Consider the following 15,474-nt stretch of genomic DNA (forward strand, 5'->3'; position numbering starts at 1 on the left):
GCCCAGATTCCTGACCCACAGAAACTTCGAGATAATAAATATTTGTGGCTTTAAGCTTTAACAAAAAATTTAAGGTAATTTTAATGCAGCAGTAGATAACTAGATAATAGACAGGGATTAGAAGCAAACAGAAAGTAGGCTGATTAGGAGGGGATACTTGTTCTAGGCCAGGGAAGAGATAATGAGAATCTGGATTGGGGCATTGGCTGTAGGGGTGGATGGATCTGAGATAGGTCTGGAAGTAAACAAAAGATATTTGGCAATGAAGTTGGATGAAGAATGAGGGAGAAGGTGGAGGAGAAAATAACACTGGTGTTTTGTAACATGGGAGATGGTATTAGCTAGAGTTGCCAGCATGCAAGCCTCTGGGGATGAGTTTAAGAAGTAGCTCCTTGAGATTTCTGGCAACAAGAAGATAGATCAACAAGCAGACTCGTGGACAAAGAGAACAGCCACTGTGGTCTGGGGGAAAGGTACTGCAGAAAAACACAGAATCAAAGGAGTAAGAACTGGAAAGTGCTCTCTTCCCTGAATTAAATTTATTTGTCAAAACGTATGGTGTACTATTCTCCCCTTCTTCTGCTCATTCATTCAGCAAGTATATAGTAAGTGTCTTCCCTGCGGCAGGTGCTGTCCCGGGCACTGGGGACATAAATGTGAGCACAGAAGTCTTTGCCTTCATGGCATTCATGTCTTCCTCGCAGGAAGAGAAGCAATAAGAATTTTGGCTTCTGCCTGTTAATCCTCTTTGACGTTATTTCTGTCTTAATCTTTGACAGTTTTAATACACACGGAGGTGATCCTCCTGACATCATTCTCTCAGTTGCTTGCTTCAGAGATCTTGTCCTAGACCTTGCCATGGATTTAACGCTCTAACAATACCTCGTGTCTTTCCAGTTATTCTCCTCTCTCCTATTGTGACTCCATCAATCTTCAGTGCCAGGAACTGAAATCTACTAATCTTTCATTTTGCATTTTCTCCCTCCCTGTTCATGTCCTCTCTTCTGGTTATATCAGTCAGGCTAGGCTATGTGGTGCTGTAGTAACAAACAATGCCAATATTTCAGGTTTATATTTAAGGCTTGCATTTTAAGCTTTAATACACTGAAGAAAGATTTATTTTCTGCTCACACAACTTGAACATTGTTGGTCGACAGAGGACTCTGCTTTTCATAGTGAGAAACCCAGGCTGATGGAAAAGCCACCATTTCAAATAACATTGGTCAATATGTGAGAGGGAAAAGAGAACTCTGGAGGGTCTTGGCAATTAAATGCTCCATCTAGAGTCTGTAATCTAATTGGCCAGAACTAGTCACACGGCCACACCTAGCCTCAAATGGACAGAAAAGTGCATTTCTTCCCAGAGTCCAGAAGCAAGGGGTGGAGTTGGAGAACTGGAATTTTTATGAATATCTCTTAAATATTCCCATGCTGGCTTAAATTCCATAGTTATTTTTATCATCATTCCCTTGCATTCACCCACTACTTCCTTGCCTCTTTTTTATTTGTTGTGTGTATACTCTCTAAGCAAAACCACAACTCTGGTTAAATATAACTTTCCACCTTCACCCATGCAGCAGAAAGCTCTTCTTAGAGTTGCTGGAAACTTCCTAGGACAGGGCCTCCAGTTTACCATAGATTGGGCCAATATTCCTGTCTTTCAAATTTCAGGATCAGCAGTTAGGTGCGAGCAGGAGCATTCAGAGGACATTCCATTGAGGGAGGAAAGACACATCTGTTGATTGATCTATTGTGGACCACTTTGCAGGCATAACTACCGGGGACTATGCCTTAAAGATCATAGATTTGCCTGTTTGGTTGCCAGAGAGAATAGGGGAAGATATGTGAGATGGCGTGATGGGAAGGACTGCATCTCAATATTTCAGCTGCTGCCACCAAAGTCTATCATCAACATCTTTACCTCTCATTCTCTCTTCAGCTCCTCCTAACTGATCTCCCTAACTCGAGCTTCAAGTCCTTTCTTGTCCATTCTGTAAGTGGAAGTCAGAGTGATCGTCCTAAAGTTATATATATATTTTATCACGTTACTTCTAGATTTGAATCTCTTCAGCGGATGCCCACTGCTTTCAGAGTGAGGCCAGGACTTCTTAGCAGATCCTTCATCACCTTGAATATCTTAATCTGTGCTATCCATTATGCAAGCGACCAGCCTCATGTGGCTATGGAGCACTCCAAGTGCGGCCAGTCTTATTTGAGATATGCCATATGTGTAAAATACACCCCATATTTCAAAGACATGGTTCAAAGAGAAGAATGTAAAACATCTCATTAGCAGTTTAAAAATCTTGACTAGATACTGAAATGATAATATTTATCTATATTGGGTGAAATGAAACATTGTTAATGTTAATTTCACTAACTTCAATTTTTAAAATGTGGCTACTAGAAAACGCAAAATTACATATGTGGGTCCTATTATACATACACTGGACCATGCTGACTGTATACCTCACCAACTTCATCTCTCTTCATTGTTCATTTTAGTTAAAGTTTTTTCTTGAAAAGTAACAAACTGATTCTGAAAGAAATGAAAATTAAAAGTTTGGGGAATTGATTGCAAGGACTTTTAGAATCAAAAGGAGTATTGATAAATGGGTCTTTGAAAGGAGCAGGGTAGCTCCAGGGGCCTCAGCAGCAGAGGTTGACAGGCATTAATATAACTCAGCTCCATTTCTGGGTGTCACATTCCATGATTCAAATTCCTGGGAAGAGAGAATTTGATTAGGTCAGTTTAAATCAGGTGTGACTACTTCTGGATCAATCCACGATGACTAAGACAAGAAGCACTCGCTGTGAGACGCTTATTGTAGAGTTCTCACCCTCAACCCTACAGCCATTATGTTCCTAAGGGGCAGTAGAAGCTCTCTAACTTCTAGGAGTCAGCAATATTTTTCTTTCAAGGACAAGATAGTAAATGTTTTAAGCTTTGTGAGCCAAAGAGTCTCTGTGACAACTATGCCACTCTGCTGTGTAAAGCAAGAGCAGTCAGAGACAGTACATAAATGAATGGGCATGACTATGTCTCAGTAAACCTGTATTTATAGCACTAGAAAGTGGGCCATAGTTTGCCATCACCTTACCCTGTACTTTCTTTTCTCTCTGCCTCTACTATCCTTTCCCACCTTCCTTCCAGCAACTTCCCATCATCCTCAGGTCCCAGTTTAGATGCCACTTCTTGGAAACTTTCCCTAACTCTCCTCCTCTAGCTTGTTGTTGGTCTCTGCTTTACGCTCTGCTAGACTCCTGTACTCTATCCAAGCACTTCTCACACTCTGTTACCATTGTTCTGTAACAGCTGCTAGATTCTAGTCTGGGTCTCATTTGTTGTTATAATCCAGCACCTGGCATGCCTGGCGCATGTTACACAGCTGGGTACCACTGGATGAATGTAAGACACCATGGACCTGTGGCTGGCAGACAGTCAGAACAGACATCCCTACATCTTAGGGCAGTGCTGCAAATTCTGGGCTTTTGTATTAAGCTGCGTGAGATCCAATTTCCTCACTTTGTTGCTCCTCTGAATCCCAGGTCTCAGGTGGTAGACGAGGAGTCTCCTGGCAATTTCCGTGCCATCCAAGCCTTGCCTGCCAGGGGCCATAGGGCTATACTCCCCTCTAAGAACCATAGAAAAAGCTGAAACAGCACGACCTCAGGAAAGCACTGGCGATGCGAGTGTTTAGAGATATGAGAAGTGTAAAGACTGAAGGACTGCAGGCCTTGGATACCGTGATAGCCATGCCACAACCGGGGTGAAACCAGGAGTGTTCTCATTCGGTCCCAGGAGGAGGACTTTCTGCTCCTTGGTCAGGTTCCCTGTGGAGGCCCCACCAGGCAGGGAGCATCCCTGGAAGGCAAGGGGGCAGTGTGGTAAGGGCAGCCTAGGTCTCATAGTCACCCAGAGCCACAGTTATGGGGGCTGCAGAATGAGCTTCCTTGACCTGCAGGGTTGATGATTACGTCCAGCAGAACCTGGACTGTGAGGCCGCACACGTGGCTGTGGCCTCTGCGAGGCTTTATCCAACCCAGTACATCATCCCTTGTTGCTTCAAGACAACGAGGAGAATTTCTTCTCTTATGGGAGACAAAGAATAAAGCTGATTTAGAACCACCCCCCGTGCTGAAGGTGCTTAAGTGGCTCACCTGGGCCCTCATGTGGGTGGCAGGCGGGGGTGGGTGACCCGAGACAGCCGGCGGCAAGTTTTCCATAAGATGAAGCTGATGATCAGGAGAGTGGACGAGGAGAGCAGGGTTGGGATGATGATCGCTGCCGCCGGCAGGCCACCCACGTCTGGGGACGAAGGGACAGAGGCATCAGGGCAGGGGCAGCGGAGTGCTCCCCAAGGGCGGGCTGTTCCCTGGCCCTCAGTAGCTGGGGCCCCACATAATATTGGGGCCCCAGGTCTGAAGGAGGACTGGTACAGAGCAGTCACAGGCTTGGAGGCAAAGACTGAGTGGCCTCGGACAAGCAGGCCATAGTTCATTTCCCCCAGTGTTGCTAGGCACGTGTTTGTGGACTGAAAGGGAGAGGGGTGATTCTACAACACAGGTGCTTTCCATACCGCGTCTTAGCCCGCAGCAAGCTGCCGCCTCCACTTAGCAGATGAAGAAGCTGAGATGCAGAGGCTGCCTCTTTGGCTCACATTCAATGCTTTAACCACATGATCTCATTTCTGGCCTCCTATCCCTAGCACATGCTGTTCCTGTTGCCCGGAACACTGTCCCCAGCTCTCACTCATGCTGCTGGTCTCGACTTCCACGATACCTCCTCCAGTGGCCCCTCTGATTTTCTCTCCTCTTGTCCAAGCCCAGCCCTCTGCGCGTGTGCTGTGACTGTCTGGTCACTATCGCCTTTGATGGAGACCTGAGACAAACCTGTCCCTGCTCACCTCAGTGCTACCACATAGTAGCCGCTCAATAAGGGTTTGTCAGGTAAGAGATTGAATGGCAGAATGAGGGAGTGGAGAGCACAGTGGGGCTAAGAGGAGAGTGGGGAAGGGGCTCCCCCACCCACAGGTAATGTCACCTTTGCTCCTTTGGGACCTGCCCAAAGTCAACACTTCCCGGAACTGAGCCAGGGGAGGGTAGAACCAAGCTGGGCTGAACAAACATAACCTTTTCTACCTGACTGCCCCAATCAGTTCTGGGCATTTGACTCCAGTCCAAGGGCTGTTTCTAGCTCAGCAGTTTCCCTCTTTGAAAGCTAGCCAGGGCAGCACAGGAGGGGAGGGTGGGCTGGGAGGCAGAAAGCCTGGCTTCACCCAGCTCTGCCATGAACACGCTGTATGACCTTGAGGAATCCACGTCCCCTCTCCGGTCGCAGTTTCCTCAGCTGTAGCCAGGGAAGAATGATCTCTGCACACAGCACAGTGGTATGTGGATGGGGTGATAATAAGGAACGTGGGCTTGGGGTCCCACGGCCCTGGGTTCATATCTGAGCTTTACCATTTAATGTGGAAAATCATTTGAACTCTATGGGCTGTGTTCTCATCTGTGAAATGGGAATAAAAGTGGATACCTCCTCTTAGGCTTGTTGTGAGGATTAAACAAGTTGACAGCTAATAATACACATTATGTTAATGACCCCTCAAACAAGCCCTGGTGCACAATTAGATTTAACCAACCTTACAGTCTTCAGGGGCTTGGAGAGAAAAGAGAGCATTTGGGAAAACATGGGTTTGAATTGGGTTACAGAATTCCAGAGCAGGGAATTTGCCTTAAGAACCACGTGGTACATTGGAGGGGAAACTGAGACCCCCCCAACCACCGCCCCCCGCCCAAAGAGTGGATAAGAGTCTGGTCCAGGATCACACTTAATTCCTTACTATTTGGCTGGTAAATTCCTGGGGCAGAGCATGGGCTGGGAAGTTGGCTATTTGCTTTGGGAACCAGAAAACTTTCAAGTGGCTCAGCTCCTTCCCCTATCCTCCCCCTATCCCCATCTGCCCCTGTTACTCCCCCAGTCCCAGCAGCATGAGGAAAAGCTGGCTGAAGAGCTGGCTGAAGTACAAGGGCAAGTGGCACTCCACTCCTCCCCTTCCACTTGATTCCAGCCTCCCTACTCCACTTCAAGGTCGGGATTGCCCAAGTCCCCCACCCTGCAGGACTCAAGGAGCCCAGGGTCTAAGTGAGCAGCAGGGTTGGAAAGCAGCAGGTATCTACTTACTGCACCGGTGGGCGGCGGTGGAGAAGTTGCAGGGGGCGCCTGGGCCCATCCGTGGGGTGGTGGGACCCTTATCCCAGGAGGGGTGAGGCGGCAGGTATTCAAGGCCTTCCTGGGCCTTCCCTTCCTGAAAGTAGGGGGCAGGCCAAGGTTAAACCCTGGTGCAACAGGCTCTGGCTCACTGTTGCAGCAGGCTCCGTACTCAGAAGGGGAGTCAGGAAAAACAGGCTACTAGGGGGACCTCAAGGTCAAACAACCTTATTGTATTAAATTGATGCTGTAGAAGACTATTCAACAATATGGGAAAATGCACACAATCTATTATTAAGCGGAGAAAAAAAATAAACTAGCGAACAACAGGAGAGTGTGTTCCAATTTTTGTAAACAAACACTTGTACTCACATGGAGAAAAACCTGCAAATGTGATCACCTAGACATGAGCAGTGGTTATCTCTGAACAGTGGCTGATGGGAATATGCACTCTGTGTGTCTTGACTGTATTTCACAATTTTTCTGCAATGAACATGTTATATGAAAAAAAGTTTACTTAGGAAAGCAAGACATTTAAAATGAGCAAGGAACTTCCCTCATGGTCCAGCGGTGAACAATCTGCCTGCCAATGCAGGGGCCATGGGTTTGATCCCTGGGCTGGGAAGATCCCAATGGCTGCAGGGCAACTAAGTCTGTGCGCCACAACAAGAAAATTCACCACACTGAGAAGCTGGTGCATGGCAGCTAGGGAGTAGTCCTGGTCACCACGACTAGAGAAAGCCCGAGCACAGCAACGAAGACCCAGCACAGCCAGAGATAAATAAATAAATAAAATTTAAAAATAGAATGTGGAAGGCTTTTGACCAGGAAATTGTAGGAATTTACAGAACTCAGGGTCGCAAAGAGTCAGACATGATGCACGCATGCACAGAACTCATAGGAAATTAAAAATGAACATATTTTTATAAAAGAAAAGGCTATCTTTGTTTATGTATAAACAAGAATGCTTGGAAGGACCTGCAACAAACTGTAAACAGGTGTTGACTCCTGGGAGCAGAATGAGGGGACTTTCTGTTTCATAGGCTTATATCTATTGTAATCTTTTTGCAAAAAGCAGAAGTTATTTTATAATGAAAAAAAAAAAAGACAATCAAGGAATGTTCCTCATCTTTGCTGGCTCTTCCTGGTTCTCTCTGGGCAGAGCCTGGCCGGGGGTGTGTCAGTGTGCTCGTCCTGGGCATCTTTAGGGAGGAGCCATTCCTGGTCTCTATGCTCCCTCCCAACTTGGACACATTAACCAGCTTGGACACTAACCAGCTCCAGCCAGCAAAGATTTTCTTTCTTTTTTTCATAAGTTCTTTTTTTTGGATGTGAATCACTTTTAAAGTCTTTTTACTGAATTTGTCACAATATTGCTTCTGTTTTATGTTGTTTCATTTTTTTTGGCCTCGAGGCATATGGGATCTTAGCTCCCAGACCAGGGATTGAACCTATACCCGCTGCATTGGAAGGCAAAGTCATAACCCCTGGACCACCAGGGAATTCCCTAGCAAACATTTTCTGTGACCCTCTCTGTACCCATGACCCCAGGGAACAAGATCCCTGCTTCATGATGCTCATGGTCTAGTGGTAGTGGGAGACCCGAAGTGCTTCAAGGGTGCAGAACTCTGCGTTCCACTGGACCTGAATGATGAGGACAGCTTCACCTTGAATGGGACGTGAAGGATGAGTAAGATTTCAACAGGAAGAAAAAGGAGGGCAAGGATATTCTAGGAGGTAGACAGGTATTACAAAAGCGGAAGTGTTAAGGACCAAAATCTGCTCCACACTCTCCACCTGAGATCCCAATATTCTTTTTTTTTTTAATACTTATTTATTTATTTGGGTGCCCTGGGTTTTAGTTGTGGCTCATGGAATCTTCGATCTTCATTGCAGCATTCGGGATCTTTAATTGCAACATGTGGGATCTAGTTCTCTGATCAGGGATTGAACCCAGGCCTCCTACATTTGAACACAGAATCTTAGCCACTGAATCACAAGGGAAGTCCTGATTTTAATATTCTGAGTGCTCTGATGGTAATATTATATACATCATCATTTTTTTTCCTCCACCAGGAGATCCTCAAAACAGAAAGGCAGTATTGAGTCACCATTAGCCTGTTGGTTGCTGGCGAGGGGGAGTGAGGGCTGAAGGCTGGGTCAAGAGTAGGACTTGGATCGGTTCAGTACATGAGAGCCACGGTCATTTCTGGCCAGGTCTGTGCCCACACAGTAACTGCTGCCTTATTGCTGCCTATATGGAGCCGTCCTATTCCCACTATTATCTTTCTCCCACCTGCTTGATGTGGTGTCTGAAATCCGACCACTAGCTGTTCTCTAAAAGAGGTTTCTTTATACATGTGCATGGGTTGGGGAAGGAGGCATCGAAAACCACAAGTCAGTTACTCTAAGGAACACAGGAGGGTAAGTGTTGATGGAGGAATGAAAGGGGTAGAGGAGGGCATTCCAGAAGTGTGACGGAGGGAGACCCCCAAAGAAGAGGGAAGGTGAAGTGGGTGGAGACTGTTGGACAAATTCCATGAGGCTGCCTCAAGCTAGAACCTTAGAACTAGAGTTTCTAAACTTGTCCCATAGCCCACGGCCACCCGTCTTTTCCACTGAACCAACCAGAAGCGGACATCAGTAAGGTGGCTATTCCAGGAGTTGTCCAGGGTCACTGGTGAGTCAGTGAGACTGAGTGGGGGTCCACTCCAGATTTAGCAGGTGTGTCTAGATCTCGGCCCACAGCCCACACCTGTGAGAAGCACACACCTCCAGCTGGTCTCTGTTTTTTCCTGGGACTTCCTGGGGCCCTTATCTGCTTCTCCTTCCTCCTGGTGGGTGGCAGGAGAAGAGCTGCTGAGCCTGGGACCCCATTCCTGATTTGTAGATCTGGCAGCTTAGTCATCGAGGGGCTTCACCTGGGGTTTGCTGTGAGCACAGGAAGCAGGCCCAGGGGCTCAGCCTACAGGGAGAGAGGGGGCAAAAGCCCCTTCTTTAGGAAAAAAACCCCCAAATCCCTGTGGAATCAGGGGACCTCCTTGGGCCATCACCCCCAGTGCCCTCTCTTACCTGTGACTCCCAGTGGCTCCAGCAGCTGCCCAGGTGGCTGTTACTAGCTCTGGACTCTGTTGCCAGTAAGGGAGGTACCAGGTGTGGGTAGGCACCGACTGACTCTGCCCTGGAGGAGGGGCCATTGGGGTCCAGGCCAATTCTCCGTTCTCTTTCGGGAAGAGGATGGTTCTCCTTTCTAGGTAACCAGCTGCAGGGATCCAGGCCACTCCCCTTCTCCGTTGGCTCTGACTCCAAGTTCCCAGGGGGTAGGAGGAGGCATCAGAATCCACAGGGGGGAGATTAAAGGTTGCATGAGAAACCGATGGCTGTGAGTCTGGAGACCTGGGTCTGGGCCTGCTCTCCCTCATGGACTGGTGACTTCCCATCCAGGTCTCAGTATTCTTACCTGTGAAATGATGGCGTTGAGGCCAGTGGTCTCTTAGCAGCCGTCCTGAAGTCTATGATGCTGACTAGCATGCTCAACTGGGCTGTCTCCACTCAGAGAGGACTTCCTGACTCTGCTTGTTCCTCTTCCTCACCTGGGTTCCCTGGTTTGGCTCTGCCATGTGCTATATGACCTTGAACTAGAAACCAACCCTCTCTGGGCCTCCAGATTGGGCTGGAGGAGCCCTTGGGTGCCTTGAGCATTCAGACTTGATCATATTGCAGCCCACGGTTTTGGGGAGCTCACCAGGGCTTGGGCTTTGTACCTCTGGCTCTAGCTTCCTGAAAAGCCCTCCCTTGACATGACATCAGAGTAGGAAGCCCCTGGTCCTCGGGTCCAAAGTGGCCACTCTTCCCCTACTTCACTGAATTCCTAGGGTGAATGGGGAGCATTTTGTAACAGTCAGAAATATGATAGAACTGTCAACATTTCGAAAGAAGATGGAAGATTGTTCTATATTCTATTCTATATTCTATCTAGGGTAAACAAAAATCCACAAAATTTAAACCAGATAGAAGAGAAAAACAAAGGAAAATGAGCATATTTCAAAATAAAAGTCCCCATCTCTTGCTATTTTTTAGAGACTACGCCTCCTAAATGCGACTCTCTTTTTCTCTCTCTTTCATTCCTTCTCCCTCCCTCTCTCATTCCCTTTCCTTCTCATTTCTCCTTTGCTTCCCAGCACTCCTTCTTCCCCAGAGACGCTGGCTAGAATTGCAGATGTCCCAGAGTAAGGAGAAATTACCTTTCTCTGGTGGGAATGAAGATTCAGCACCTCGGTCAGCACACTGCCCCTCCCCCAACCTCATCCCACTCCTTTCCATCTGCATTTAAGCCTGTGACAGGGTCCTTTGCAACTTACATTTGGGTGGAGCATCTGGGGAGAGTGAATAGAGCTAAGACTCAGACAGGAGGGGATGAAGCCGGGGATGCTGCCCAGGTGTGAGCAGTCAGCCTCCTGGGATGGCCTCTCTGGCAGGAGAGGAGGCCCATCCCCTGAGCCCCTGAGCTGAGCCTGTGCTGCTAGGAGGCCTTATCTCTGTTGTTTTCTATTCCTGCTGCCACCCCAGAGAGAAAGACCCAGAGCTACTGGCCTTGTTAGGTGCTGAGCGGGCCAAGCCCTGGGACCAACATAAGACTTACAGGATCCTGGGCCATCAGAACCACTGCCTTGGCAATCAGTTAGCTAGAATCTGAATCTCCTTGATAGAAATGGGGAAACAGAGGTCCAGAAAGGGAGAGAGACCCGCTCCGGGTCACATAGTGCCTTCACGAGTCCACCTTTGATCTGTGAGGTACATGAGGTGGAGTCTATAGGTGAAACTTAACTCACAGTTGCATAATTCAATGGTGTGGAGTCTGGGTTAAGTTCCCACCTTGAATCCCAGGGGCATCACACTTCTGGTGGCTGCTGCCTGTCACTGAAGCTGTTCTCAAAGTTGAGAAGCATTTCCAGGGAGGCCAGTGAAGAGTTGGGCTTTAGTCTTGGACAGGCCTGAGTCTGATTTTCAGCGTTACTGTGTACTGGCTGTGGGTCCCCTGGGAAGTAGTGTTTCCCTGCTCAGATACTGAGATAATAATACTGACTTCATGGGCTTATTTCGATGTTAGATAAGGTGCAAAAAGTCCCACTGCTTTGCTTGCTGACCATGAACATGGTTGTGAATGGGGTTTTTGTCATTCTATCAATTCTTTCCTGCCCTGGGGAAGATCCTTGCTGATCCATGCTTCCAAACCGAGGCTGGACTGCCTTTGTCTCCCCTCTTCACTTACCTGTATTAAATGTGGGGTTCCTGGTGTTATACTGGCAACCACAGATTCTTTCATTCAGGAAGTCTCTGGACACTTCATACCTGGAGGTCCCCTGACTTCCCAGAGTCCCCAGTTGGGTGTTAAGATTAGATCCTTACACTCCAAGACACTTGGAAACCAGGGGTGAAGATAGGGCAGCAAGCAGCCTTTCTGGGATCAGGTGCTGAACCTGAGTCAGGGGAGGGGAAGGAAGGCCTGTGGACAGGTTACTCCTCTTCCAGGGGACAGATGCCCTGAGCAAAATAGAGGAGTGGGCTTGGGAGGAGTCACAGGGATCTGAGAGCATGGGACGAGGGGGTGATGGGGTTCTCTGGTCCCAGGCTCACTCCCTACAGCTTCTTTGTAAACTGGGGCGCTATCAGCCATTCAGACACCTTTCCCTCTGCCCTTGCCAACAGCCCCTCCTCCTCCTCATTCATGTCCATCTTCTAAGAACCGCAAACAAGTAGTGACTTGGGTAGTTCCCTCTCTCTTTCCTCCCCGCCTCCAGGTATAGGTGAAGATCCACCTGGCGCCTTAGAGAGCACCCGGTCTAACCTCCCTCATTCTGTAGGTGAGGCAATGGAGGAAGGGACCCTCAGGGTACAAAACAAGTCAGCACAGAAACAAGACTAGGCCCAGGAATCCTGCTTCCAAGGCTGCTTCTCTGCACTGCACAACTCCAGGGGGGCCCAGTGGCCTTTCTCCTTAGCGTACACACCTGTGTGCCCACATGCAAGGCCGTGACTCCTGGCAGAGGTGGGATGGACCTCCTCTGACATGGAGAACCTGGGGAACTGCCTGGCCTGGGTGGTCCCACACCCCCTCACAAGGCACAAGAAAGAAGATAGACTCCTTAGGAGCAGAGCCAGCCCAGAGGTTGAGAAAACCCACCCAGTTCTAGGCACTGACTCTGGGAGGCAGCTGGGTGACAGGCAGGTCCTCCCTAAATGCACTGCACTTTGCAGCTTATAACACATCATGTGAGATCGGTGTGATTATCCCCATTTTCCATGTGAGAAAACTGAGGTCCAGAGAAGTTAATTCATTTTTCTAGAGGCACACAGTGACAGAGCCTGGATTTAAGCCTAGGTCTGTGGGGTTCTAGGGCCCAGTCTCTTGCCACTGTCTCGTGAGCTCCTCTCTGCTTCCAAGGCTACCACCATGCCCTCCTCCAGGCCAAGACTGACAGTCTTCCCTGACTGGTAAATTGTGATGAGAGTGCCTTGGGCTCAATTCTAAACTCGCTCAGTGTGGGACATGGGACTGTAGGCAAGTCATGTCCTCTCTGTGAACCTCATTTTCTCCCTCTGTAAAATGGGTATGGTGCTACTCAGCTGGGTTGCTTTGTGGATTAGCCATGTTGATTTATGTATGCTGCCTGGGCCAGGATGGGTGGGCCTCTGTGCATGTCAAAATGAATGGCACTGACTACTCACAGCCTGTAACTTTAATTTAATACAAATTCATCATAACTCACAAAATGGGTAACATTTAAGATAAAAACACTGCTGGGGGTGACCCAGATTCTGGTAGCTGAATGGGTGGGGTGAGACTGAGGATTCCTCCTGCCCAAGGGAGGTCCCCATGGGCAGCAGTTGTGAGGTGGGAGCCCCCCCAGGTTCAGCTAGTCTGGCTCCTTTGAGATGGGTATGACCAAAGACCCCAAGTTCAGAATCTAGGCCCCAGAACTGGAAAGGAAAGCCTAGGGTGGGAGGCTTTCAGCTTGGTTCTGCAGGCTCACTCTAGGGGCGCCTGTCCTGGACAGGGACACAGCCTTGGAGCAGGACACCTAGAGGCTCTGCTGCCTCAAACCCAAGGCCTAGAGGTGGATTCCAATGGCAAAAACTTAAAGTGAGCTTGTTCAACACCCATTCTCACTTTCTTCTATTGTGCCTTTTTGTATGGATGAAGCTGGAAAGAAGAAAAGTACATTTCCCAGACTCCCTTGCAGCCAAGGTTCTGGATCTGATTTATGTTTCCCCAAACAGAATCCCTTGTAGAGATTTGGATCTGGAAACTGAATTGTCTGGAGGGAGGCAGGCCTCGGGACATCATTTACTGGCATGGACAGTAGCACAGACTGCACAGTTCTGCAGCCAGCGGCTTCTGATGCAGTGGCTGCCTGCCGATGGGAGCAGCGTTCCTGGTCATAGCAGACGTGATGAATTTGGCGGCTGGGAGCTGTTCCTGGAAATTCAGCAGAGTCGGCTCCTCTAGCCCTTGCAGTGATTTTGCAAAGCCACTAGGGACGTGGTAATAAATCCTTGTCTAATTAAAAAAGGCTAAAGCAGCTCATGTTTTCTGCAATAGTATCCCAACTGAGACAGATGCCAAGATTGATGGGGGGGCCTAACCGACAGCCCACCCCAGTGCTCAGGGCCTAAACAACTGCTCTCCCCAGCCTTGTTACACCCTTACCAAGTCAAGAGGCCTGGTTGGACCTTTGTTCAGAGCTGCTGGGGACCTCCACCATCCAGTGATGCTTGTCCTACATGAGCCTTGGGGTGTGCCATCCTGTTGCCTTAAGACCTGTGGGCTTACTGGCTGTAACACGTGGGCTCAACTCCTGGGTGCCTTCCACAGGCCACAGCGTCATTTTTATTGTTGCTGTTGCTGTTTAGTCACTAAGTCGTGTCCGACTGTTTTGCAACTGTAGCCCACAAGGCTCCTCTGTCCATAGGATTCTCCAGGCAAGAATACTGGAGTGGGTTGCCATTTCCTTCTCTAGGGGAATCTTCTCGACCCAGGGATCAAACCCACATCTCCTGCATTGCAGATGGATTCTTTACCACTGAGCTACCAGAGAAGCCCAATATCACTTTTACCCACAGATAAATGGGAAAATCAGGAACTATAAAACTCTTGGTACAGGGGTGGAAGGAGAGGGTGGTTCTCAGGCGACTTTGGGGCTAGCTACCACCTGTGACCACAATGGGCTATGATCAAGGACAAAACAGCCCATCACTCGCTTGGTCAGGGGCAAGTCTCAGGCCTGGGAGCATAAGAGGGTTCTCTCTGCAGTTGCCAACTGCTGGCAACACTCTGACACATCCTGAGGTCAGGGCATGTGGGCGGGAAGGAGACAGGGATGCAGTCACCTGCCAGAGAGGAGGATGAGGGGTTAGGCAGGGGCTGCCATGAGGAGAAACCAGGTCTAGTTCTTGGACCACAACTGCATCCCCATCAAGGTCAGAGCTACAGAACATCAGTGCTGGAAGAGATTTTCCGGGTCACAGAGCACACCCTCCATTTCACAGATGGGGAAATGAGGCTGAAGGGTAAACAACAGGCCTGAGATCTCAGGGGTGGCCCCACTGGGGTGGAGTCCAGGCCTCCCGTCTATGGGGGCAAGGCTCTTGCTGGTGGCCAAGCCCAGGCGCCCACGGTCGCCCTCCACTGCACTAGATGCGGACGGTGTTGATCCGCAGAGGCTGCACGTTCTTGCCATTGGCGTGGCTCTGACCGGGGCTGAAGTAGGAGCAGAGCTTGCCCGGAAACTTCTCGCGGAAGGTGTAGAGCCAAGACATGTCGTCGGCGTTATAGAAGATGAGCAGGCCTTGGTCATAGTCCAGGAAGACGCCCACCTTGTCGAGCTTGTCGCGGACGTTGAGCCGCGTCCAGGGCTCCGTGCAGGCGCTGTACTGGTTGCCGTCGTGCATGACAATGCAGTAGAAGCCGCGGCTGGGCTGGATCTGGATGCTGCCCTTGCGGCTCGCGGCCTCGTGCGCCAGCCCGATCACCCACTGGGTCTTCTCCGCCACCACCACCTCCCAGTAGTGGACGCCGCTACTGAAGGCCTCCGAACCCAGCACTGACACCTCCACGTCGAAGCGCTTGGGCGAGTCCTGCAGCGGCTGTGGGTGCAGGTTGCCATAGGCCACGATGGTGCAGTCGTCGGACAGAATCAGGCGCTGGTGGGCGGTGCCCGGGTCCAGGGTCAGGGCGGCTGGCACTGCGGGGATGGGGGAGG

At 49.4% G+C, this 15,474-nt stretch overlaps 1 protein-coding gene and 1 long non-coding RNA gene across 3 annotated transcripts in view; both read right to left on the reverse strand.

Moving 5' to 3' along the window:
* LOC106503418 lies at positions 1,054-9,649 on the reverse strand. Of its 2 annotated transcripts, XR_001919094.1 has the most exons (6): positions 9,284-9,649; positions 8,984-9,176; positions 6,185-6,308; positions 4,162-4,309; positions 3,747-3,865; positions 1,054-2,723 (listed from the first exon to the last, which is right to left on the reverse strand). It is a non-coding gene; the product is annotated as an uncharacterized LOC106503418 (long non-coding RNA). The 2 variants fall into 2 exon arrangements; XR_001297100.2 differs by lacking the exon at positions 8,984-9,176 and having other exon boundaries at positions 9,284-9,394.
* Positions 12,942-15,474, reverse strand: part of TRIM62 (tripartite motif containing 62) — a 37,850-nt gene continuing 35,317 nt past the window's right edge. Inside the window, exon 6 of the mRNA XM_018058094.1 lies at positions 12,942-15,456. Within this exon, the coding sequence (XP_017913583.1) occupies positions 14,906-15,456 (551 nt within the window). The 3' untranslated portion in view covers positions 12,942-14,905. The remainder of the gene's footprint in view (positions 15,457-15,474) is intronic.

Source organism: Capra hircus, chromosome 2 (assembly GCF_001704415.2).
Source record: "Capra hircus breed San Clemente chromosome 2, ASM170441v1, whole genome shotgun sequence".
Taxonomy (NCBI): domain Eukaryota; kingdom Metazoa; phylum Chordata; class Mammalia; order Artiodactyla; family Bovidae; genus Capra; species Capra hircus.